This window comes from Marmota monax, unplaced genomic scaffold (genome assembly GCF_021218885.2).
Source record: "Marmota monax isolate L192 unplaced genomic scaffold, Marmota_monax_Labrador192_F-V1.1 WCK01_AAM20220418_F8-fsc00155, whole genome shotgun sequence".
Taxonomy (NCBI): domain Eukaryota; kingdom Metazoa; phylum Chordata; class Mammalia; order Rodentia; family Sciuridae; genus Marmota; species Marmota monax.
The window spans coordinates 2,801,268-2,826,253 of record NW_026694554.1 but is presented as its reverse complement, the minus strand read 5'-3'; the positions used below and the strand labels follow the sequence as shown (position 1 = coordinate 2,826,253).

The 24,986-nt window shown below is 40.0% G+C and overlaps 1 protein-coding gene and 1 non-coding gene across 2 annotated transcripts in view; both read left to right on the top strand.

Annotated features, from left to right (window-relative positions):
• Positions 1-24,986, top strand: part of Kiaa1210 (KIAA1210 ortholog) — a 76,696-nt gene that overhangs the window by 24,642 nt on the left and 27,068 nt on the right. Inside the window, exons 3-7 of the mRNA XM_046420894.2 lie at positions 1,036-1,106; positions 7,097-7,265; positions 14,437-14,563; positions 14,882-15,019; positions 19,382-19,534. Of these exons, the coding sequence (XP_046276850.1) occupies positions 1,036-1,106; positions 7,097-7,265; positions 14,437-14,563; positions 14,882-15,019; positions 19,382-19,534 (658 nt within the window). The remainder of the gene's footprint in view (positions 1-1,035; positions 1,107-7,096; positions 7,266-14,436; positions 14,564-14,881; positions 15,020-19,381; positions 19,535-24,986) is intronic.
• Positions 2,239-2,370, top strand: LOC124076896 (small nucleolar RNA SNORA61). The gene has a single exon (XR_006846487.1). It is a non-coding gene; the product is annotated as a small nucleolar RNA SNORA61 (small nucleolar RNA).

Genomic DNA, 24,986 nt, shown 5'->3' with positions numbered 1-24,986 from the left:
CGTGGTGGGTTAAGAGCAATGTCAGCCTAGTATGACCTGGTGTTTTGGGTTACAGGCTCCTTTTCTTTTTTTTTTTTTTTTTGGAGTTTTCTGTTATTTTATTTTATTTTTATTTTTATTTTTTTATTTTTTTTATTGGTTGTTCAAAACATTACAAAGCTCTTGACATATCATATTTCATACATTTGATTCAAGTGGGTTTTGAACTCCCAATTTTACCCCAAATACAGATTGCAGAATCATGTCGGTTACACATCTACATTTTTACATAATGCCCTATTAGTAACTGTTGTATTCTGCTACCTTTCCTATCCTCTACTATCTCCCCTCCCCTCTCCTCCCATCTTCTCTCTCTACCCCATCTACTGTAATTCATTTATCTCCTTGTTTATTTTCCCATTCCCCTCACAACCTCTTATATGTAATTTTGTATAACAATGAGGATCTCCCTCCATTACCATGCAATTTCCCTTTTCTCTCCCTTTCCCTCCCACCTCATGTATCTGTTTAATGTTAATCTTTTCTTCCTGCTCTTCCTCCCTGCTTTGTTCTTAGTTGCTCTCATTATATCAAAGAAGACATTTGGTATTTGTTTTTTAGGGATTGGCTAGCTTCACTAAGCATAATCTGCTCTAGTGTACAGGCTCCTTTTCTATGGGCTTCCATAAAACTCAGAGATAGTTTATTTTCCCAAAATCTAAAAAGTCTTCCTTAGTGACAGGAAGTAGGGATGCTGCCATGTTTATTACAATGGCCAGGAAAATCGTAGGGATTTTTAATCTGTCACCCCCAAAAGCCCCATCACCCTAGCCCTAAATAAGATATTTCCTATGTCTATGCATTTGTCAATTCTGGACATTTCATATTAACAGAATCATTGTCTTTTTAAGAGTCCAATTCTCCCTAATGGTGATTCTACTTGTACATTTTTTGAATAGTTTCAGGATCTAACTGAAGCATAAGGAGTAGGGTGAAACAACTGCAGATCCTGGATATCAAACAATTATCTTTCTCTTGCTCTGTATTTTCTTTTAGTGATCCTAGTATGGCTGAGTCACTAACTGATGTTCCTAGCTGTACAGAAATTGTGGAGACCAGCGATGAGGGTAAGTCACTCAATAAAATCGTGATAACTAAAACTAGATTTACTGTGTTCAGCTCCTAGGAAAAAGAATCAAGTTGTAAAGCTCCTAGGAAAAAGAACCAAGTAGTAAGAAAATAAGTTCATATGAAATTTCTAATAACATTAGACTGACTTCATATATACTTTTCAGTTTTCTAACCTTTTCTCTGTCATCTCCAACTCTGATGGTCTGTCGGTGTGTCTGCAATCTTCTTTGGAAAAAAAAATCAGAATAGCCCATGACTTGACAGGTTCAACTGAGGTTTTATGGTAGATAGTAATCCATGTTTAACAAATGGAGGAATTTGGGATTTTAGGAGTAAAGGGGGATAGGAACAAAAGATCCCACCTCACACTTCTGTTAAATAAGATTCAATTTACAAAATAAATTATCTTTTACAAAACTTACCAGATATATATTCATTGTCTAAATTGTGGTTCCTTCTGTGAGTGACAGGTGTCATAAATGGAGTAGTAGAAAAGGAGATAAAAGTGACAAATAGTGATAAGATTTTGCTATACACACACAATAGAGAAAGACACAAAGTGAGACATTGCTTTTAAAGTCAGAACTGAATTTAACAGTGGATTGGTTATTCTTCAGGTTGTTTTTTCTTTTTGCTGAGTTTTCTTTAGTTGTATATGGTACAGAAGACTTTGTCAAGAAGGACAGAGAGATTGGAACCTCCTTTTTACTTCCTGGAGGTCTGACTTCACTTAATATGTGGGCCAAGGGATGCTGAGGTTGGTCACCGATCCTTAAGTGCAAGACTTGTGTCTTCTTCATCTCTTTGATACTGCTGCTTAGTTTTAAGTCTCAGAGAGAGTGATCAGGCACTCCAAAATATTTAATAAGTGAATGGATAAGTAAATGAATGAAAGGTCTCCTGACCAAGGCAGACCCAACTACCAAGCCAATTGATCTATCGTTGAGCTAGACAAATGCCTACAGAAAAAGGTGAGTATACATTAAGGAAATGCCTTTTCTCTGTTCTCAACATTCTTTCAAGATAAAAGATTTAGGTATATTTTTAGATCTAGTCAGTGCTGGCCAGAGAATAAGTTGGCTACTAGGAGGTTAAAGGGGAGAAAGGTTAGTAAGACATGTTTTCTTTAACCTCTCGTTCCCTTTCTCATCAGCTCTGAACACTGGTCTTGGTGTTTGCAAAAGAAGGACAAATCATACTGAAGTTGACCTCAAAGTTTTTCAGTTTGGTACATAGTATGTGAGCTAATTTCAAGCAGGGTAAAAGATGTTTTCTTTTCAGGTGGCAATGATTGTTCCATTTTTAAAGCTAAATTCACCCTAGATGGGCTGCCTACATGTATGGTGGATAAGCAAATATATAACTAAAAAGCAACAATTTCTTCTTTGGATTTAGCTGTGATTTCTTTGGGTTATTTTCTGGCATGTAACATGCTGTAGGCTTTCATGGGTGATAATACTGAAAGCTATTTGCTGTTTGGGAATACACAGTCCTTGGGCTTGGACAGAGAAGTCAATGGCTTTGTTATAGGAGAAGTCCAGATAACTGTCAGCTCTCAGTTTTCAGTTCACTGACCATGACTGCTATTCTTTTTGGTGGCATAAATTGCCCAGTATATAGGTGGCCTATGTAAACATTGCTGAATACAAATATGGGTTTTGATTCCTACCTGCTGTCTAGGCCTATCTATCCTTTGTACTTTTATTAATTTTTGAAAGGCAGACTTTACAGGGCTCAACTTCTGGTAGTATAAAGGCAACACTTTAAAAAGAAAGCTTGAAATGCTTAATTATGGGTGCTGGGGCTGGGGCTCAGCAGTAGAACGCTTGCCTTGCACATGGTAAAACACTGGGTTCGATCCTCAGCACCACATAAAAATAAATAAACAACAACAACAACAAAAAAGAAATGCATTTGAATATATGTCAACCATGTTGAATTCCATCAGGGTTTCAAAAGCAGCATAGTACTGGGTGTGGTGGCACACTCCTGTAATCCCAGTTGTTCAGGAGGCTGAGGCAGGAGGATTGCAAGTTTGAGGCCAGCCTTAGCAACTTAGTGAGGCTCTGAGCAACTAGAGAGACAATGTCTCAAAATAAAAAATAAAAAGGGCTGGGAATGTGGTTCAATGGTTAAGCACCCCTGGGTTCAATTTCCAGTACCCTGCTCCCCACCAAAAAAAAAAAAATAATAACATAGCATGTGGATTGTTCCCAGATTTGCATCTCATTTCCAGAGCTGAGAGCAGAGCTCATCTCCATACTTGGAGACCTATTGAAGTCAGGATTACTGGGGTGTTTTAATCAAAAGCAAACGGAAGAGGCTGGGGATATAGGTTTGTGGTAGAGTGCTTGCCTAGCATGTGTGAGGCCCTGGGTGTGATCCCCAGTACTGGGAGAAAAGAAGTAAAAAAAAAAATGAAGATTTAGACTCCTGCAACTGACATATTATGCCTGGCCACAGCAACAGGTTGTTCACTAAGGATGTGATCTCACTGCTCTGGATCAACAAGCTGCTAATCCACCATGTTTGGCAGTTACCTTCTCTCTGTGTTGCCCAACTCCATGCTTACAAAAGCTATGTGACTTCCATACTATATGGAATGGAAGCATTCTTTTCTTCTAGGGCCATGATTGAAAAGACACACATTGCTTAAGCTGTTTTGAATCCTTGTGGGAAATAAGTTCTTTTTTTTCTTATCAACAAAGAATGAAAACTTGGGAGAAAATTGGAATATATGTATGTTCAATTTTAGTACATGCTACAGTCACAAGTCACAAGTCATTTTCTTAATTCAGAAACATAAAAATCTTAGTGCATAGTTTTGTCTGTTTGTACAATGATCATGTTTGGTAAATTTGGTTTCACAGCCTGAAGAGGTAATTGGAAATGCTTTATTCAGCTATTCAGTGATTATAGATTGTGGAGCTTCTGGCTATTGATTCTCCTTTCTTTGTCTTTGCTGATTTATGAGAAGTAGGTTTGCAACTCCAAATTCTCTAGCTTTGCCCTCCTCTCTTCCATTCTGGGGGTTTGAAGCAAGAGAGACAATAGTCACTGTGTTTCCAAACCTAGTGAATGTTCAGACCATTCTTTATACTATGTTCTGAGTATAATGGTTCGGAGGCCTGGAGGATACCCACTTGTTAAGAATCAATAAATCTTGTTCCTTCTGTTTGGAAAATGGCAGTATCTCCCAAGGTTAAAATGTAGCATGCTGCTTTCTGTTTGTGAGAGACCTTCTGCCCAACTCATCCTCCTTGGGTGGGAATTACTTACCAGTGTGTTGGAGGTGGTTCAGGCTGGCTTGGGAGATGGGGCCCATCTCCTTCCCAAATGTCATGTTGGTAGCTTCAAGTTGGTCATAGTGGAAGTGTATTTGCACCACATCAATAGGCAAATAATAGGTATCAAGGAATTTTCCCAGAGAGTTTGTTGTGAAGTATTTTTTAGCATCAAACTGTGAAATTGTCATTATATTAATGAGCATTTTACAAAAATCCTCACAATTCCATAGGTTTTAGAAACCATGTGGAGGTGAGGAGATTAAGATAGAAGGCCAAAGAGCAAAATAGAAATGATTTTGAACCCGCCTACTGTGTGCTGTATACCTCCTAGAACTTTCACATGAAATCCTCATGGTGGTTTGTGAGGTTAAAGGTCATTTTAAATATACCCAGATGTGGGGACAGTAACTAAGATAGAGGGACCATATCTTATTCCTTTCTCATTGACACCCAGAACAGAGTAAGTGTTTGACCTTAATAAATATTTTTGAATAGATGAATGAATTAGTGGACAGACTAGAGAGTATTCAGATGCAAAACTCATTGTGATAACAGTCAAGTTTTATTTGTCTAGAGAAAAGAGGCATGAATTGTACAGATTGGTGGGAAACTAGATTTAATGGTATCCTTGAAGGTTAGGAAATTGACTTTTTCTTTCCCCTGGTACTGGGGATTGGACCCAGGGGTACTCTACCACTGAGCTACATCCCTAGTCCTTTTTATTTATTTATCTTTTTGAGATAGGATCTTGTTAAATTGCTGAGGCTGGCCACATACTTGAAATCCTCTGGCCTCAGCCTCCTGAGTCACTTGGATTACAAGTATGAGCCACCATGCCCAGCTTAGAAACCTTTCTAATAGGAGTAATTAATATATAAATAGGTCATAGCATTTCAGAGCTAGAGGGAACCCTAGGTAACATTTCCAAAATTGCATTTTGCCAGATATTCTGCTTATGTGCATTTGGGAGACCATATTGTTGCCCAGTTTCTTCATTAAACATAGAAACATTTTTTTAATTTTATTTTTATTTTTTCTCCACTTTTATTGGTGCATTAATTTGTACACAATGGTGGGATTTGTTGTAATTTATCAATACATGCACATAACATAACAATATAATTTGGCCAATATCTCTCTCCCAAGCACTTTCCTCCTTCCTCCCATCCTCCCATCCCCTGGTACCTTTTTTCTATTCAACTGACCTCCCTTTTCTACACTTTAGCATTTTGAAGTTTCAGCAAAGTCTTATTGGAAAGCAATGAACTTTGTCTAATTCAACATTTCCCAGATTGCCTGGTTGGCAGATCCCCTTTTCACATAACAAAATTTTAGAGCATGCCTCTGAACACACTTTGGGAGATGCTGAGCCAGTGTAATCCCTCGTTTTCCTGAGTCCCATAGGGATTGAGTAACTTACCCAGGGTAAAGTCACAGAGGCTACTGATATCAGATTCAAGCCTAGGATTCCAGATTTCAGATTCTTGGGTGCTACTTTCCATTATACCATTACACTTTTCAAAATGGCAGCTATATCGACAACTCCCTAGTACAGACCTCTCACCACCACTGCAGCACTGCTATGCTGGTGAGGCCTTTCAGAGACCAGACTGCTGAATATTGAAATGAGACACCTGAGTTGGTAAATCATTGCACTGAGAGAAATAAGAACTAATTCTTTCCCTCTGAAGAATGTAGGTTGAGTCCCCTCCCCTTCTTCTCTTCTGCTGATATAGATATGTACATGTGTTTATTAGGAAATTAAAGAAAGCCCAAACAGAGAGAGCCTTAGGGACATTTAAAGCTCGCATTTCTCACTGTTGCCCTGGTACTTGTTATAGATGGAGCAAACATTCATTTATCTGCAAATACAAAGGGCAACAATTGTGTAGATAAATCCAAACCAAGTAACAATAGTTGAACAACATGCACAGCAGTACACACGCTCACACATACACATGCATACACACACAGACAAACACACTTTGAAAAGCCCTTTGTTACCTGAGTTTGACATAGCTTTTGCACAGGCAGCTTCTTCACCTGGAAGACCCTTTCTTCTTTCCCATTCCCAGCCCTCTCTCTTGCTCATAAACTCCTTCCTCAAGGAAGTGTTCATTCACCATACCAGCCAATGGCACTCACACTTTAGGTCTGCATTTTTTCAGCACATAGTCTGGGTGGTATCAGCTCCTGCTTAGATTTCTTAGGGTTTGAAAGTGGTTTTCACATGTGTGAACTTGGCTCTTCCACTGGATTGCAGTCACTCCAGCTACCAGTGTGGTATCTGGGAGGTGCCAAGTGCTTCCATTGGCTCAATCATCACTTCAGGCAAACGAAGTTCTTAGGAAAAGAAAGAGGTGTGTGTGCGTTCACTACTGTGTGTGTTGTTCAACTGTTGCTAATTGGTTTGGATTTATCAGTGTGCATATTAATTAATGGTTGAAATTGAGAAGCAAGTGAATACCTCGTTTGACTTCAACAGAGGCTGCATAAAGCTATGGTTTGGGTTGCTTCTTTTGCCAGCATCTCAAATACTTGGTTACTGAGTTTCCAAGAGAGGTAAAAACCAAATGAGAGGTGCAGTGGGCCCTGGGGGTGAGATCCACAGTGTTTGTTTCAGTTTTGAAGGCTCTGTCTCCTTTCCTACCTTTCCTTCCTCTATCACACTTTGCCTCACTTTCATTTCTCATTTTCAGGAAAAAAGAAATCCAAATTTAAAGGCTTCAGGAGCTTTTTTGGCAAGAAAAAGAAAAAAGACCCTGATGACCTACAGGGATGGAGACTCTTAAAGCCATGTTTGTCCAACAGCAATATTAACACCTCTTTTCTGAAGCAAGTTGACAATGACCAACCTGGTGAACCTAGGTAAGCTCAGGTAGGGGTGGGCAAAGGGACTGGGTTGGGATAAGGGCAAACAGCTATGTCTAGACCCTCCTTTGGCAAATTACCAATGGATATTTGGTCTCAGGGACTCTTGGCCTCCATGGTGCTAGGGGTTGGGCTTGCAGCCATTGCCAAGGCAGCTGTGTCCAGCTCCTCTTTTTTGTGCACATATGTATGTTTGTTGTCTGGGTTAAGCATCCCAGTGGGTTAGAACATGGTCAACGCACACTCCATTCCTCAAGAGCACTGGGTTAGAGGGTATAGACAGATCCAGAAACCCTTCCTGTACTAGCTAGAGTAACTCGAGATGTGGGGCCTACAGCTAATGAGGAATTAGGGGCCTATTTTTTACCATAAGTATGGCCTATGTCATTCAGAAGGTTTGGTCTGGTTTGCGTGCCTGGACTGTAAGCTGAAAATCTAGTCAAGGGGAGCCAGATCTCAAAATGAATGATTAAAATCCCAGATATTAAAACCATGGAGTTGGAGGGGGTGGGACTTGAGCATAAAAATCCTTGCATTGCCATAAAAGTATATAAGCAAGCAAGCAAGCCCAATCCCTTGCTCCCTCCACCCCAGTAGACTAACTTGTCACAAAGGGTGTATGTGGAAGACTTTAAGCTACCACTGCCATTCCTATTTAGTTTTTTTTTAATCTGCAGTGCCCTAATTTTAACATCTTATTGTGCTTTTTTATCTGGGCATCTAGTGCCCCCAGCTGTCCCTGGATCCATTGAATCTTTTTCTATGAAGCTCTCTTGGGACTGTTCTCCTGGCCTTAAACTGCAGAATTCCTGGACTCCAAACAGAACTTACCAGTGCTGCCATTCATTTTCTCAAGGCTTGCTTGATGGCAGTGGGACAGCTAGCTACCATGTTATGCTGCTCTTAATCCCTCCTTCCAACACTTTTGTGACATAATGGTCTGATAACATATATGGCTCCATAAGAAAGACTTTAAAGAGTGCATTCAGAGTAAGGACTTTGTGGTAGCCTTGCCATGCAAGAGATGGTTTTGGATACAGAGGCTTCTTCCATATCTCATAAGTAATGACATTATAGACCATTGCTTTATAGACCATAACTATAAGTAAGACTAACACTGGCCTTGCTAAATACCAGTGAGGAGGAAGGGGTGTCCAGGTTTACTTTCATTGTCTCTGAAAATTTATTGGACTGTCTCTACCAAAGTTCTACAATCTCCCCTTCTTAACTTGCAATTTCTGCTCCAAATGATCCATTTACTCTGATGTATTCTCCATATTAAGAAGTGTGTGTGGGCTGGGGTTGTGGCTCAGCTGTAGAGCACTTGCGTAGCACATGTGAGGCATGAAACTATTGTGAAAAAAGATTCTTTAAGAACAAGAAGTGTGTGTGTGTATGAGAGTGGGGGAGAGAAAGGGAAAGAGATTGATATCCTTTTGTAAGGAGCATAAATGAACAAAAAGAGGGCTGTCGATGTGGCTCAAGTGGTAACGCGCTCATCTGGCACGCATAGGGCACTGGGTTCAATCCTCAGCACCACATAAAAATAAAATAAGGATGTTGTGTCCAACGAAAATTGAAAAATAAATATTAAAAGAATTATTATTCTCTCTCTCTCAAAAAAAAAAAAGAACATAACCTTGGGTTCTGAAGATCACCCCCAACCCCAATATCTTGCCTAATGTGCTAGGGATGAAATCCTGAAGAATTTAGGGAGATTAGCTTCATTTTTCATCTACTGAAACAACCAATTATAACCAAACGTATTGGCAGCTTTCTCTTGATCTGTACAATAGAACTAGTATCTATTTCCAAGACTACATTAAGATGTATCTGATAGAATAGACAAATCCCATTCTTCATTTGATATCTTAATGGGTGTTGTAATGTTCTTTATTGCTCTTAATTAAGGTTGAGATTTTGTTTGGAGTTGTAGTTTCTTCCTCTTTCTTCTCCTCCTCCTCCTCCTCCTCTTCCTCCCCCTCCTCTGCTTCCTGCTCCTCCTCTTCCCCCTCCTCCTCTTCCTCCTCCTCCTCCACTTCCTCCTCCTCCACTTCCTCCTCCTTCTCCTCCACTTCCTCCTCCTTCTCCTCCACTTCCTCCTCCTCCTCTTCCACTTCCTCCTCCTCCTCCTCCTCCTCCTCCACTTCCTCCACTTCCTCCTCCTCCTCCTCCACTTCCTCCTCCTCCTCCTCCTCCTCTTCCTCCTCCTCCAGAGAGCAGATCAATGAATACCAGATATGTTGGGGGGAAGGATTTTGGTTTCTCTTTTTAGTATTTTTTTAGTTGTGGATGGACACAATATTTTTTTAAAAAATTTTTATGTGGTGCTGAGGATCAAACCCAGTGCCTCATTACGCCAGGCAAGGATTTTACCACTGAGCTATGACCCCAGCCCAGAATTTTGGTTTCTGACAAACTAGGCCACAGCTGATATTAATGTCATCTCTTGATCAGGAAGAGTTTGGCATTATAGGACCAGTTCCACAGCTTCACTCTGGCTGATGCACAGCATGGAAATGAGAGAGTTTTCTAAGCCCACTTGTAGCCTGAGATTTCCTTTGGGTTTTTCTGCACAAAACACAGAAGGCAAGGTAGTCACAGATGTTATACTGGTTCTCAGCCTGATTGGAGCCAGCAGGCCATAGAGCAGCACTGAATGAATGATATGTATGCATAATGAGTCTGTGTGGGTATATACATGTGTGAAAACAATCTTCTGTTAGTGCTAGATCAGTTACATATGCCCATTAAGTGTTAACCCAGAGAGTCACCTTCCTTTTTTTTTCCTGGACTGCTGTTTTAGTAAAGCAGAGTGTGTTTCCTTTATTATCAGGGCTATTTGGATAGCTGAGTTTTGTAGGGATTAAGCACACCTGTGTGCAGGCCCCACAACCAGATAGGCTTACAGGGACAGGGCTAATGTCAGCCCTATAATATCCAAATTGTTTCTCTAGTTACTATTTGTAGACAGATTTTTAAAAGTGCCAACCTACAATTATTGTTTTGTAATGAAGGTAATAAGCATAAAAGTACTCAAGTTTAAACAAATTTATTTTATCTAATTTTAAATCATTTCCATCCTTCCCTGAAGAAACCTTATACCATTAACCATCAGTCCCCATTTCCCTCTATCCCCATCCCTAAGGAACCACGAATCTATTTTCTTCCTCTGTAAATTCACTAATTCTCAACATTTCATATAAGTGGAATAATACAAAGGTCATCTTTATTTCACTTGGCATCTTTTCAAGGGTCGTCCATGTTGTAGCATGTAGCTTGCTCGCTTTCTTTTCCCTCCCCCTTCCTCCTACTCCTTCTCCTTCTCCTTTCCTCCCATCCTCTCTTACCCCTTCCCTCCCTTCCTTTCTTCCTTTTTTTTTTTGATAGAGAGAGGAGGGAGGGAGGGAGGGGGGGGAGAGAGAGAGAGAGAGAGAATATTTAATATTTATTTATTTATTTTTTTTAGTTTTTGGCAGACACAACATCTTTGTTTGTATGTGGTGCTGAGGATCGAACCCGGGCCGCACGCATGCCAGGCGAGCGCGCTACCGCTTGAGCCACATCCTCAGCCCCCCTGCCTTCTTTTCATGCTTAATGTCATCTTTGCTATGTATATATGCATCTTCCCCACCTAATAGGAATAGCTTCATAATTTTGTATTTTTATTGGAATAGAATTCACATGCTATAAATCCTACCTTTTACGTGTGTAGTAGCCATTATGATTCCCCAAGTTTAGAACATTTTATCACTCCCCAAAGAAACCCTGTACCCACTAGCAATAATTCTTCATGCCCCCCTCCTCTTACCAACTATTAGTCTGCTTTCTGTTTCAATGGATTTGCCTATTGTGGACATTTCTCATAAAGGGTATGATACAATACCTGACCTATTTTGACTGGCTTCTTTCACTCTTTTAATGTTTTCAAGATTCATCCATGTTTTGGCATGCCTCTGAACCTCATTCCTTTTCCTACCAAATAGTATACCATTCCATGAATATATCATATTTTATCTATTTATCAGTTGATGGATATTTGGGTTGTTTCCACCCTTTGGCTATTATGAATAATGTTGCTATGAATATTTATATTCAAGTTTTGGGGTAATATATGTTTTTATTTCTCTTGGGTATATACTATGAGTGGAACTCCTGGGACAAATGATAGTTATATGCTTAACTTTTTGAGAGACCACCAGACTGTTTTCCAAAGTGGCTGTACCATTTTATACTCTCATTAGCAATATATGGGGGTTCAAAATTCTCCATGACCTTGCCAATAATAATTATCTGAAGCTTTGAGTTTATCTATTCTAGACATTTTAAAATAGTATCTCATTATGGTTTTGATTTGAATTTCCTTGCTTATTAATGTGGTTGAGGATCTTTTCATGTGTGTTAGCCAATTTGTGTTTTTTTTGAAAAATGCCTATTTAGATAATTTTCATTTTAATTGGTTATTTATATTTTTATTATTGAATTACTTAAGAATTCAATAATAAATGTCCTTATTGGTAAGAGTTCTTAATAGTAAGAGTTTGTTATATATTCTGGATGCAAATCCCTTATCAGATATATAGTTTGCAATTATATTTCCCATTATGTAGGTTGTCTTTTTATTTTCATTTTTTAATTTGTTCTAAATATTTATACATGACACTAGAATATTCTTTGACACATCATACATAAATGGAGTATAACTTCTCATTCTTATGGTTGTACATGATGTAGAATCATACCAACTGTGTAGTCATATATGCACATAGGGTAATAATATCTGATTCATTCTACTATCCATCCAAAGTAGCTCTTTGCTAGTAACGTTTGAAACACAAATGTTTTTAATTTTTAAAAATGTCTTTATTTTTATTTATTTTGTATGTGGTGCTGAGGATTGAACCCCATGCCTCACATATGCAAGGCATGCATTCTGCCACTGAGTCACAACCCCAACACTGTTTTTAATTTTGATGAAATATAGTTATCTATTTTTTGTTGTTGTTCCTTGAGCTTTGGTGTCATGTCTAAGAATCCATTGTGAAATTCAAGATCATGAAGATTACTGTTAGGGTTTCCTCTAAGAGTTTTATAGTTCTAGCTATTATATTTAGATCATTGGCCCATTTTGAGGTGTGTGTATGTGTGTGTGTGTGTGTGTGTGTGTGTGTGTATTGCTGGGGATTGAACCCAGGGCCTCATGCATACTAGGCAAGTGCTCTACCACTCAGAAACATTCCCAGCCGGAATTAATTCTTATATATAGTATGAGATAAAGTGCAACTTCATTTTCTTTTTTTGCATGTGGATATCAGGTTGCACCAGAACAATTTGTTGAAAAGACTATTCTTTTCCCATTGAATGGTCTTGGAATCCTTGTTGCAAACCAAATAACTATAGATTATGGGTTTATGTCTGGACTCTCTATGCCATTGATCTATATGTCTATCTTTATGCCAGTGCTATACTACCTTTCACCTGGAGTTCCAAAAGGGATTTCATTGAATTTGTCAATCAATTTGTGGAGTATTGCCATCTTGACAAGATTAAACCTTCCAATCCATGAACATGGGATGTCCTTCGTTTATTTAGGCTTTCTTTAAGTTATTTCAATAATGCTTTATAGTTTTCAGGGTACATTTTGCATGTCTTTTGTTAAATTTATTCCTGTTTTATTCTTTATGATGCTAATATAAGTGGAAATATTTTCTTAATTTTATTTTCAGATTGTTCATTGCCAATCAATAGAATACAACTTTGTATACTGATTTTATATCCTGCACCCTTGCTGAATTAATTTATTAGTTCTAGTAGTTTTTAGTGAATTCCTTAAGAGTTTTTATTTACAAAATTGCATCATCTGTGAATAGAGATAATTTCACTCTTCCTTTATATTCTGAATGTTTTTTTAAATTTAATTTTCTTATTTAATATCCCTGGCCATAAATTCCAATACACTGTTGATGTAGCAAAGGCAGTTACCCTTGTGTTGTTCTTGATCTTAGGGAAAAAGCATCTACTCTTTCACCACCAAGTATGATGTTTGCTGTGGTTTTGTCATAAATGTCTTCTATCAAGTTGGCATGCACTTATCAGAAAAGGGTGTCAGATTTTACAATGTTTTTTCTACATCTATTGAAACAATCATGTGATTCTTGTTTTTATTCTATTGATGTAGTGTATCACATGCATTATATTTCACGTCAAACTAACTTTGCATTCCTCACAAATCCTACTTTGTCATGGCATGTAACTATTTTTACATGTTACTGGATTCAATTTGCTGATATTTTATTGAGTGTTTTTAGATATCTATTCATTAGATATTTTGGTCTGTAGTTTTCACTTTTTGTGATGCCTTTGGATAAATTTTAAAGGTAAAATAAATTATTACCACAACCCAAAAGGAGTCTTTTAGGCATTTAGATTTCATTTGTTTCTAGATTTTCCTTGATTTCTCCTAACACATAATTGTGGTTGACCTGGCTCCATTCCTAATCAGAATGTATTTCCAATTGGGGGACTCAAACTGGAGAGGGAAGGAATGGATGGTACATAAGATGAGTTTGAAAATAGGACAGATGTATCACAGAACCCTTGTGTGAAAGAGGAAAAAATGATAAATGAAAGCCTCTTACATATGGGAAGATCTTTGCTATTGAAAAAAAAATCAAAACAAAAACACTAGAGAGCAATTGGGTGTGAAAGATCTTTAATAACCTTTTCAGTCCCTATAATTGTCACTATTATATTGTGTACTTTAGATGGGCGAATTGTGTGATATGTAATACATACCTAAATAAAAGTATCATATATATGACATGTTTATAATTTTTAAAATTAAAATTATATAAAAGTACATAAAATAGAAAATGACAATTCCCCTCCTGTCCCTAGTACCATTCCTCAGAGGAAATGTCCTCCCAGACTTTTTTCTTTGAACATAAACTATATATGTATGCAATATATGTGTATATATTAAAAACATAAAGAATGATATTCTTTATTTTTTTCACTTAATACCTTAAGAAGAGCTTTCGGTGTCACCATGTATGCATCCTCAACACTCTTTCTGAGGTATCTATGGTAGGCCATATTGTGAGTATACATTTGTCTTCTGTTCCTGTGGCCCATTGCCTGCTTTACAAGACCTTTCCTTTCTGTTCAGGATCAAGGGCAACATGGGGAACAAAGCCCTATCCCATGATAGCATCTTTATGTTGGATCCTGAGATTGAAAGATCAACAGGCAAAATGCACCCCTCTTTGGAATCCCAGAGAGGCAGATCTCTGCAGGTAATGGTGGACTTGGGAATTAGTGCCTAATGGGCCTATTATTTTTCCATTCCCTACTCCTACTCTGCCCATTCCCTGCAAAAGGAGGGAGGAATTTACCTCTGCTTCTCAACTAATTCTACTCTGTAGAACTGTTTTGAGTATTGAATGACTAAATGTGACATGCTTACCTATAGCCCAGCACATGGTGTTGGTTAATATATATTTACTTCTCTTCACACATACACAAAGTTATGAAGTTTTCGAAGTTTTAGAAGTTACAGTACACTGTTTATGTGCCAGCATACCAACCCCCAAGTTTTTCTCTTTCTTCCACAGAGAAGTCATGTTTCCAGAACTCTGCCTAGAACTGGGACTAGTAATGTACATGGAGCTTTATCTGAAGCTAAGTTTGGAGTTGTCCCTCGATATGTACCCAGAAGTGGAGTCTGGGTTGCAGGTTCCAAGATCACTGAGGTAATAGGGTGAAATTGTTCCGTGCATGGGCAGATAAGTCTGACAGACAGATCTGTGCTTGATTTATCCCTTTGCTACTTACTATGTGACTATGGGCTAATTGCTGAGGTTTCCTTTTCTAATCTACGACGAGTATAAGAGATTTCCTTTTCTAATCTGCAATGGGCATAATATGTAATATCTACATCAAAGAATTACTTGGTTGGAGACTCAGAAAAGTTAAGGAAATCATTCAAGATTACCTAAATAATAAGTTGTAGACTTGAAAATCTGACTAAGATGTGTTAACTGAGGTATTTTCTTTATCCCAGTTTCTAAGATGCCCAACCTCTTTGTATCTGCTTGTAAAAGGTACAGCTTTAGCCCCAATAAAATACAGGATGTATATAGAATGATCTCTTGCTTCTTGCTAATCTTAACCTGTTTTTGTGTGTGTGTGTGTGTGTGTGTGTGTGTGTGATGCTGGGGATTTAAACCAGGGCCTTGCGTATGTGAGTCAAGCACTCTACCAACTGAGCTATATCTCCAGCCCCCTAATCCTAATCATATAGTAGGCATCCGTTGCTCAGTCAGATGCTTCTGGAGCTCTGATTCAGAAATGTCCCAGATGGAGCTGCTAAGGGTTGCTGAGGCATTAACCCATAGCAGCTACATCTTCTTTTTCTCAGTTATGTGTGGGATTATGCCTAAAGATTTCCATGTTAAAAAAAAAGATTCCTGGGGCTGGGGTTTTGGGTCAGTGGTAGAGTGTTCACCTAGTATGCATGAGCCACTGGGTTTGATCCTCAGAACCACATAAATGTAAAATAAAGACATTGTGTCCACCTAAAACTAAAAAATAAATATTAAAAAAATTCCCATGTAACTGGGAAGGCCACACAAGAAGGACATCTTTTCTACTGGAGACCTGATTACTTTGCATTTGGCAAATAGTAAATTTGACTTATTTATGACATATCTGCCTGAGTCCCCATACAAATTGCCATAGTTTCTGTACAGTGCATGGAAGTTCTGCTAGGTTTTTTAGGCCTGGAGGGTGGAGAAGAAAACACTGAAATAGTTACCAATGGTGATGAATTTATGGTTGTAAAGCCCCTAGGGTCAGCAGACTGTTGCCATCTTGCATAATAGCAGGAAGTCACTTCCATGCACTTTGCAGTCTTCAACTTTAAATATCAATACCAGCTTTCACTTGCCTTCACAGTTACACTTCCTGCCTCCTCATGACCACAACCAAATGTCACAGGGTTATTTCTTACATTTGCAAAAGACAATACCTGTTTCCTGGACATCTCCCTTTCCTCCTCCTTCTCCTCTTCCTCCTCCTCCTCCTCCTCCTCCTTCCTTCTCTCTCTCTCTCTCTCTCTCTCTCTCTCTCTCTCTCTCTCTCTCTCTCTCCCTCTCACTCTCTTTGGTACAGGAAATTGAACTCTGGGCACTCAACCACTGAGCCACATCCCCAGCCCTATTTTGTATTTTATTTAGAGACAGGGTTTCACTGAGTTGCTTAGTGCCTCACTTTTGCTGAGGCTGGCTTTGAACTCATGATCCTCCTGCCTCAGCCTCTTGTGCTTCTGGGATTACAAGCATAAGCCACTGCACCCAGTTTCCACCTCCTCTATTAATCCCAGAAACTGAGAGTTCCATACAACAGAGATATTCCATTTTTTTCAAAGAGTGATTTTTTTTTGTGTGTGTGTGTGTGAAAATTAAGGAACAAAGATTCTAGGGGCATTGCTTCTCACCATGAAGTGGGTGGGGGAAACTACAGTCACAGTAGCCCAAAGGCAGGTTTTCTTTAATGTTTAGTTTGGGCCAATGCTTAGGACCTTGGCCTGTTCCCTTAGGCTTTCTGCTGGTAAACAGGACTGAAGACAGCAGAGGATATCAATAAATCCTGAGCCATCAACAATTATATTGACCTCTACATGGGAAACTTCCAGTTAAGTGCCAATGCGACAACTCTAAATGCAGGGTAGTTGATAGCATTAAGCCAAGGTTCCTGACACCCAGTGCTACATAGAAGCTGGGGCAAGTAGGGAATTGGCCAGTGGCTGAGTCCCTTGAAGGGGCCTTCCCCATAATGAATTATAGATGACATTTTGAGTAACTAGAGACTTTTTTTTTGGTACCAAGGATTGAGCCCAGGGGTACTTAAACATTGAACCATATTCCTAGCCTTTTTTTCTAAATTTTTTTAAAAATTACCAATGGATTTTTATTTTATTGTTTATATGTGATGCTGAAAATTGAGCCCAGTGCCTCACACATGCTAGGCAAGCACTCTACCACTGAGCCACAACCCCAGGCTTTCCTAGCTATTTTCATATTTTATTTAGAGACAGGATCTCACTGATTTGCTTGGGACCTTGATAAATTGCTGAGGCTGGCTTTGAACTCATGATCCTCCTGCCTCAATCTCCTGAGCGGCTGGGATTACAGGTATATGCCACCACACCTGATTGCAATTAGAGGCTTCTGAGAGAGGAAACTAAGGTTTGTAGTTGAGTCAGAAATACCAAGACTGAGACAATTTTATTCCCTGCCAGATATTTACCTGATGCCTTCTCTGAAGTGTTAGGAATGTGGATTCATAGATTATTCTCTATGGCATTTTCTGTTCTCTTTATTTGAGCACACATGGTTAAGAAGATGTGACAGCATATTAATAGTATCTTTATGCTATGTAATCAAATTGAATTCAGTTATTTAAGAAACCAAGACTACAAAGCAGTGTTGCTTATTATTCTCAGGTCCAATTTGCTTTCTGTGGCTCTTCTTAAGGAGGCAGGCACACCATCTGTTCTGGTTGATTCTTTTTAACTTGGCCTTCTGTATGGGATCTCCCCTTCCCAGCTCTTATAGGTCACACACTAGCGTGCACAAAGACTAGAGTGGTTAAGAACACGGGCTCTCAAGCTGGACAGACCTTTCAAATGCGTGCCCTGCCACTGAGAGAATTTGGGCCAATTACATCATCTCTCAATGTTTGTTATCCTCATATATAAAATGGAGACCACACTAGCAAACACCTCAAAGAATTGTGAAACTTTAAGACATACATATATGGAGAGCTTTCCCAGATAAGTACATTGTAACCGATTAGTAAAAGTTATTTGTCATTATTTATAATTATTATTATTGGTACTGGGTTTGGAGATGGTTGATTTGGCATCTTCTCAAGAGCCCCCAATAGAACTTGGTAGTAATAAGGGTGCACTGGAGACCCTGATATAAAGAAACTCAGAGGCAAAACTTTGGCAGGCCTCCCCTGTTGCCATTTTTCTTTGGCTACAGTGTCTGAAGGTTATGCATCCTGAGCCTGGCAGAGCCTACAACAGAAACAAGCATGTTAACTTCATAAAAGAAAGAATCTTGCTTTGTTTGTTGTTGTAGGTCCAGCTCCTAGGATTGGGCGTAACACATTGTAGATGCTTATACAGCATTTGTTTAAAATAAAATCATGGATTCTAAACCACATCAAGAGGACCCTGGAAAAAAACAGTGCCTTGAAGTCAAGTGTCCCATCATCTTCAAACTGGGATTAACTAAGTTAGTCTGCCAAAACACAAAGAAAATTCAAATGACAAATTTTTATTCCCTTAGAAAACCAGAACTAGATCTGTAGATTTTCTTTCCTTTCTGTTTCCTTCATTCCTCTTTTTCTCCCTCTTCTCCCTCCCTCCCTCCTTCCCTCCCTTCCTTTCTTCCTTCTCTCTCTCTCTCTCTCTCTCTCTCTCTCTCTCTCTCTCTGCTGAGGATTGAACCCAGGGCCTCACACATACTAGGCAACTACTCTACTACTGAGTGACTCCTCTAAGCCCTAGGTCTATAGATTTTCTTTAAAAAAAAATCCCAGAAAAATCAATCTGGACAGAGATAAGATAAGGAACAAATAGCCAAGATGTAGTCTAGACAATTCCTAGAATAACAAGAGCAAGGATAGAAGTTTGGATGCCAATTCCAGATCATAACTCAAAAAGTCACTTCCACAAGAATTGAGCTTCCAAAGGCATGGCTGAAGTTCAAACAAAGATCAAAATCAAAAAAGATTTGTAGTTAGCATCAGTAATGCGATAACACCAGAATTCAGTTTTGATCAAACAAGCAATGTGAAGTTTCTGTTTGGGGTTTGTCAAATGTGTGCAGCAATCCAGAGGATAAACCAAGGCTGTTAGCCTTTGATTTAAGTTGGTCCTAGAAGTGAGGTTAGAGAGATAGGAGATTGTTTCCTGGGTCTATCTATTTTTTCCATTTTTTTTTGGCTTCTTAGTCCTTCAGCAATTAAGGAACAAGAAAATACCAATATCTTAGGGGAAAGTACACATTCCAACTTTTCCCTTCTATCCCCCCCTTTGTCAGATCCCACCACTGCGCCCGCGCCAGCCCAGCATCAGCCCACCTCCTATCCGTTCTGGCACAAATAAGGACTTGGAAGAAATGTCTGGTGATGATGAGCTACCTATGAAGCCACAAATGAAGGCTTCATCACACAAGATCTTGGCAGCAAAGAAGGTATTAGGCCCCTCCTGAAGGGGGCATTGTGGGGTTGGTAACCCATCAGAGACATAATTTCTTCTTGTGTGCAATTTCTCCTGCTGTAGCTAAACACGAGGAGGGAAGTCAGAGTGATAGTTTGGAGATGGAGCTGTCATTCTGAACTTTTGATTTGCATGGTGGTTTACACTTTCCATCCAATTCTATAAACCAAATAATCATCACCATTTTAATTCATAAGCAATGCAGGACAGTATGTCAGAAAAAAATAGTTTACAGATGTTCTTGGTTATTTTATCAAAATAAAAATAGAGATGGTGGGGCTGGGGTTGTGGCTCAGTGGTAGAGCACTTACTTAGCATGTGTGAGGCCCTGGGTTCGATCCTCAGCACCACATATAAATAAATAAATAAAATATTGTGTTCAACTACAACTAAAAAATTAAAAAAAGAATTCATACTTAAAAAAATAGAGATGGTTAAGGGAAGCAAAGCCTATACACTTGCAAATCCCCCCCCCAAAAAAAAACACAAAACCTCAAAGGTTAGGGCATGTAGTATTGTTAGATAGACACATATCCATATGAAAAATCAGCTGAAACATGAAATAGCATGGGTGTATGCATTTCTTATGTTTAGGTTTGTCAACCAAATAATATCTATCAACAACTGGAAAATTAATAGATTCTGCCCATATCATTTCTTTCATTCTCAAATTAATGTGTATTTGATTTAATTGGTTGTGGAACTTGGAAGGGCTTTTGAAGTGATGTAGTGTTTAGAACACTTAAGTTTGTAAACAAAGTAAACCAAAACATAATTTATAATAAAGATAATTGATCAATCGGAATAAAACTCATATCAAAGTTAAATGATCCTGTGAAGAGAAGCAGCCTTCAGTTATATATGTCAAAAACATAGATTAGGGGTTGGGGCTGTAGCTCAGAGGTAGAATGCTTGCCTAGCACTTGTAAGGCACTGGGTTCAATCCTTAGCACCACATAAAATAAATAAATAAATAAGTAAGTAAATAAGTAAATAAATAAATAAAATGTATTGGACCAAAGTTAAACCACAGACTGGTAGTCAGTAGATGAATGATCATTGATTTATGGAGTTAGCTTATGAATATACGAAGAGTGCCCCTATTTATGAATTAGGATGGACAGTCTGAAATTCAAGTGGAAGGACTGAATTAGATAACATTTTTTTTTATCATGGGAAACATTTTTATTGTGTTAAAATTTACCATTTTAACTTTTTTACCATTTTTATTAACATATATTAATTGTACAAATTAATGAGTTCCACTGTGACATTTCCATGCATGTATTATCGTGAATTGATCCTGTCCACCTTCCCTTCTCTGTTGTTCTACATCATTTCTCCCCTTTCTCTCTCTCTTCCCACTCCCACCAGCCCCTTCTAGTTCCTAATAGTTTCTTTTCTACTTTCAGATCATCTTTTTGTTTCTACATATGAGAGAAAATATGCAATACTTGTCTTTCTGAGTCTGACTCATTTTGCTTAACATCATATCTTCTAGTTCTACACATTTTCATGCAAAAGACAAAATTTCATTCTTCTTTATGGTTGCATAATATGCCATTGTGTATATGTATACCATATTTTCTTTATCCATTCATCTATGCTGATTCCTTATCTTGGCTATTATGAATAGTGCTTCAATAACATAATAAACTGGGTATCTCTTTTGTGTGATGACTTCATTTTCCTCAGGTATATAACTAGGAGTGGTTGATCATATGAAATTACTACTTTTAGTTTTTTGAGGAACCGCTATACTATTTTCAATAGTGGCTGTAATAATTTACATTCTCATCAACAGTGTATAAAGATTCCTTTTTCTAAGTTGCCAATATTGGCTCTGAAATTGCAATCCTCCTGCCTCACCCTCCTGAACTGTTCTCCACCATGTGCAGATTGATGAACAATTTTATGTTTTTTTGATGATGTTTAGTTTTGTCCATTAGTTCTTTTGATATTCATTTTTTTAGTGTCACATCTAATTATGTAATCTAAGATCATGAAGATTTACTCCTGTGTAAATAAGAGTTTTATAGTTTTAGGTCTTATATAGGCCTTTGGTCCATTTTTACTTAATTTTTGTACGGTGTGAAATAAGGCGCAACTTTTTATTATTGTGCATGTGGATACAGTTTTCTCAGAACCATTGTTAAAAAGATTCTTCTTTTCCCATTGAATTTCTTGGCACCCTTGTTGAAAATTGTTTATGGATGAATGGGTTTATATCTGGATTCTCAGTGCTGTTTCCATTGTATTGGTAAATGTGTTAGCTTTTCATTGCTGTGACAAAATACCTGAAAAGAACAATTAAAGGGAGGAAAGATTGATTTTGGTTCTCAGTTTTGGAGGTTTCAGTTCATGGTTGCTTGGCCCCTTCACTGTGGGCTTGTGCTAAGGCAGAATATCACAGTGAGGATGGTGTGGCAGAACAAAGCTGCTCACCTATGGCAGCCAAGAAGCAGAGAGAGAAATAGGAAAGATCCAGGAACAAAATATACCCTTTGAGACAGCGCTGCAGTTTCTGCCAGACGCGCAAGCACCGCACTCAGGGCTGAATTCTGGGTTCGAGACGGGGGAAGGAAGCGGTCCATCTCGGTTCTCCACACCGGTCAGACCACAGAGGAGGCCAGCAGCCACCATGTTGGTAAACTGACGTCACCACACCTGTTTTTGACTGACCGCAGCTCATTCAGCCATAGAACAGGTAATTTCAGGCTGCAATTCGCCTGCGGCTTGCAGACAGATTGCTAGGGTTCAGCGCCTGGGGGCTTCTTAGAATCTGATCTTATCGGAGTGAACATGGAGCGCGGGGCGGCCGAGTTCCGGCTCCCGGAACCGTCCCGGAACCGCCCTGGCTCAGGGCTGCGGAGCCCGCGGAGGCTGCTTCTTGGACCCTGCTACTATCAGAGCAAACACCAAACACTAAGCGGCCGAATTCCGGCTCCCGGAACTGAGCCCGCGGGGGCTGCTTCTTGGAGCTTACACTTATAGGAGCTTACACCGAGCACGGAGCGGCCGAGTTCCGGCTCCCGGAACTTCCCTGGACCGGGGCTAGGAGCCCGCGGAAACTGTGTCTCGGTCCGGGTCCTGCTGAGGGCAGGTCAGGACTCACCCATTGCTTGGGTTGCCCGGCAAGGGGAACGAAATGCTGCCATTCGCATAGGATACCAACATGGCAGAGATCTGATGTCAGCAGAAAGCGGTGGAGGAGAGATCTTCATCAATACCAGCGGTGACATAAGCAGTTGGTCTCCTGGTAAGGGGGGTGAGGCTCAGTCACCCGAGTCTCCTCAATTTGTCCTCGAGCCAGAGGGAAGGAGCCGGGCCGCCGCCAGCCCCCGGAGCAGGCCCAGCGGCTCGCCAGCGTGGTGACCGCGTGACCCCAATTGGAGAGGGGGCGGAGCGGAGCCGCCACCCACACCCGCCAGGTGGGCAGACCCACGACCCAGTAGTACATGGGCGTGGTAGGAGGGGCAGGGCAGAGCCGCCCTTCGCGCTTGCAAGGTAAACAGACCTGTGACAGCCTGGCGGGTCAGGTCCAGTGGCCTGCCAGTGTGGTACACACGTCACCCCAACTCGAGTAGGGGCAGAGCAGATCCTTATCCCACGCCCGGATCAGGCCCTGCCGGTGTGGTGGTCACGTGACCCCAATTGGAGTGGGGGCGGAGCGGAACCGCCACCCGTGCCCGCAGGGTGAGCAGACCAGTGATCAACCTGCAGATCAGGCCCAGGGGTCCGCAGGCGTGGTAGGAGGGGCAGGGCAGATCCGCCGCCCGCGCCTTCAAGGTAGGCAGACCTACAACAGACCGGCGGATCAGGCCCAGGAGCCTGCCGGCGGGGTACAAACACCACCCTAATTGGAGTAGTGACAGAGCAGAGTCGCCTCCCTTGCCAGGAACAGACCCAGCATCCTGCAGGCGGGGTAGTCACGACACCCCAATTGGAGTAGGGGCAAAGCAGAGCCTCCACCCGTGCCCGAAAGGTGGGCAGATCTGCGACCGACCAGCGGGACAGGCCCAGTGGCCTGCTGGTACGACAGACACGTCACCCCAATTGGAGTAGGGGCAGAACAGAGCCGCCACCAGCTCCCAGAACAGGCCCAGTGACCTGCCGGCGTGGTAGCCACGACACCCCAATTGGAATAAGGAGAGAGCAGAGCCGCCGCCCGCACCTGCAGGAAAGATACGCAAGCAGTATGAAAAGACAAGGAAAGAAAGGACCACAAGCAATGCAGGTCAACGCAACTTTAGAAGAGGTAACAGCTGCAGCAGATGGAATGTCAGATAAAGAATTCAGGATATACATGCTTCAGATGATCTGGAGTATCAAGGAAGACATTAAACAGCAAAATCAGACAATGAAAGATCACTTCGACAACGAATTACGCAAACAAATCCAGGAAGCAAAGGATCAACTATACAGGGAGATAGAGGTTATAAAAAACAAGCAATCAGAAATCCTAGAAATGCAGGAAGCAATAAACCAACTTAAAAACTCAATGGAGAATACTACCAACAGAGTAGAACACTTAGAAGATAGAACATCAGACAATGAAGACAAAGTATTTCAACTGGAAAAGAACATAGACAGCTCAGCAAGACTGTTAAGAAACCATGAGCAGAACATCCAAGAAATATGGGATAACATTAAGAGACCAAACTTAAGAGTCATTGGGATACAGGAAGGTACAGAGCTCCAAACCAAAGGAAGGAGCAGTCTATTCAATGAAATAATACAAGAAAACTTCCCAGACTTGAAGAATGAGACAGAATCCCAAATCCTAGAAGCCTACAGGACGCCGAATGTGCAAAATCATAAGAGATCCACACCTAGACACATTATAATGAAGATGCCCAACATACAGAATAAGGAGAGAATTTTAAAAGCTACAAGAGAAAGGAAGCAGATTACATTTAGGGGTAAGCCAATCAGGATAACAGCTGATCTTTCAACACAGACTCTGAAAGCTAGAAGATCCTGGAATAACATATTTCAAACACTGAAAGATAATGGGTTCCAACCAAGAATTGTGTATCCAGCGAAATTAAGCTTCAGGATGGAGAATGAAATTAAAACCTTCCACGATAAACAAAAGTTTAAAGACTTCGCAGCTAGAAAACCATCTCTTCAAAACATCCTAGCCAAAGTATTACAGGAAGAGGAAATGGAAAATAACAATGAAAACCAACAGTGGGAGGTAGGACAGTAAAGGGGGGGGGAAACAATCAAAGAGGAAAACAAACAATGTTTAGTAACAGAAATAAACAAATATGGCTGCAAGAACAACCCATATCTCAATAATAACCCTAAATGTTAATGGCTTAAACTCACCAATTAAGAGACACAGGCTAGTAGAATGGATCACAAAACAAGACCCAACAATATGCTGCCTACAGGAGACGCATTTGATAGGAAAAGACATA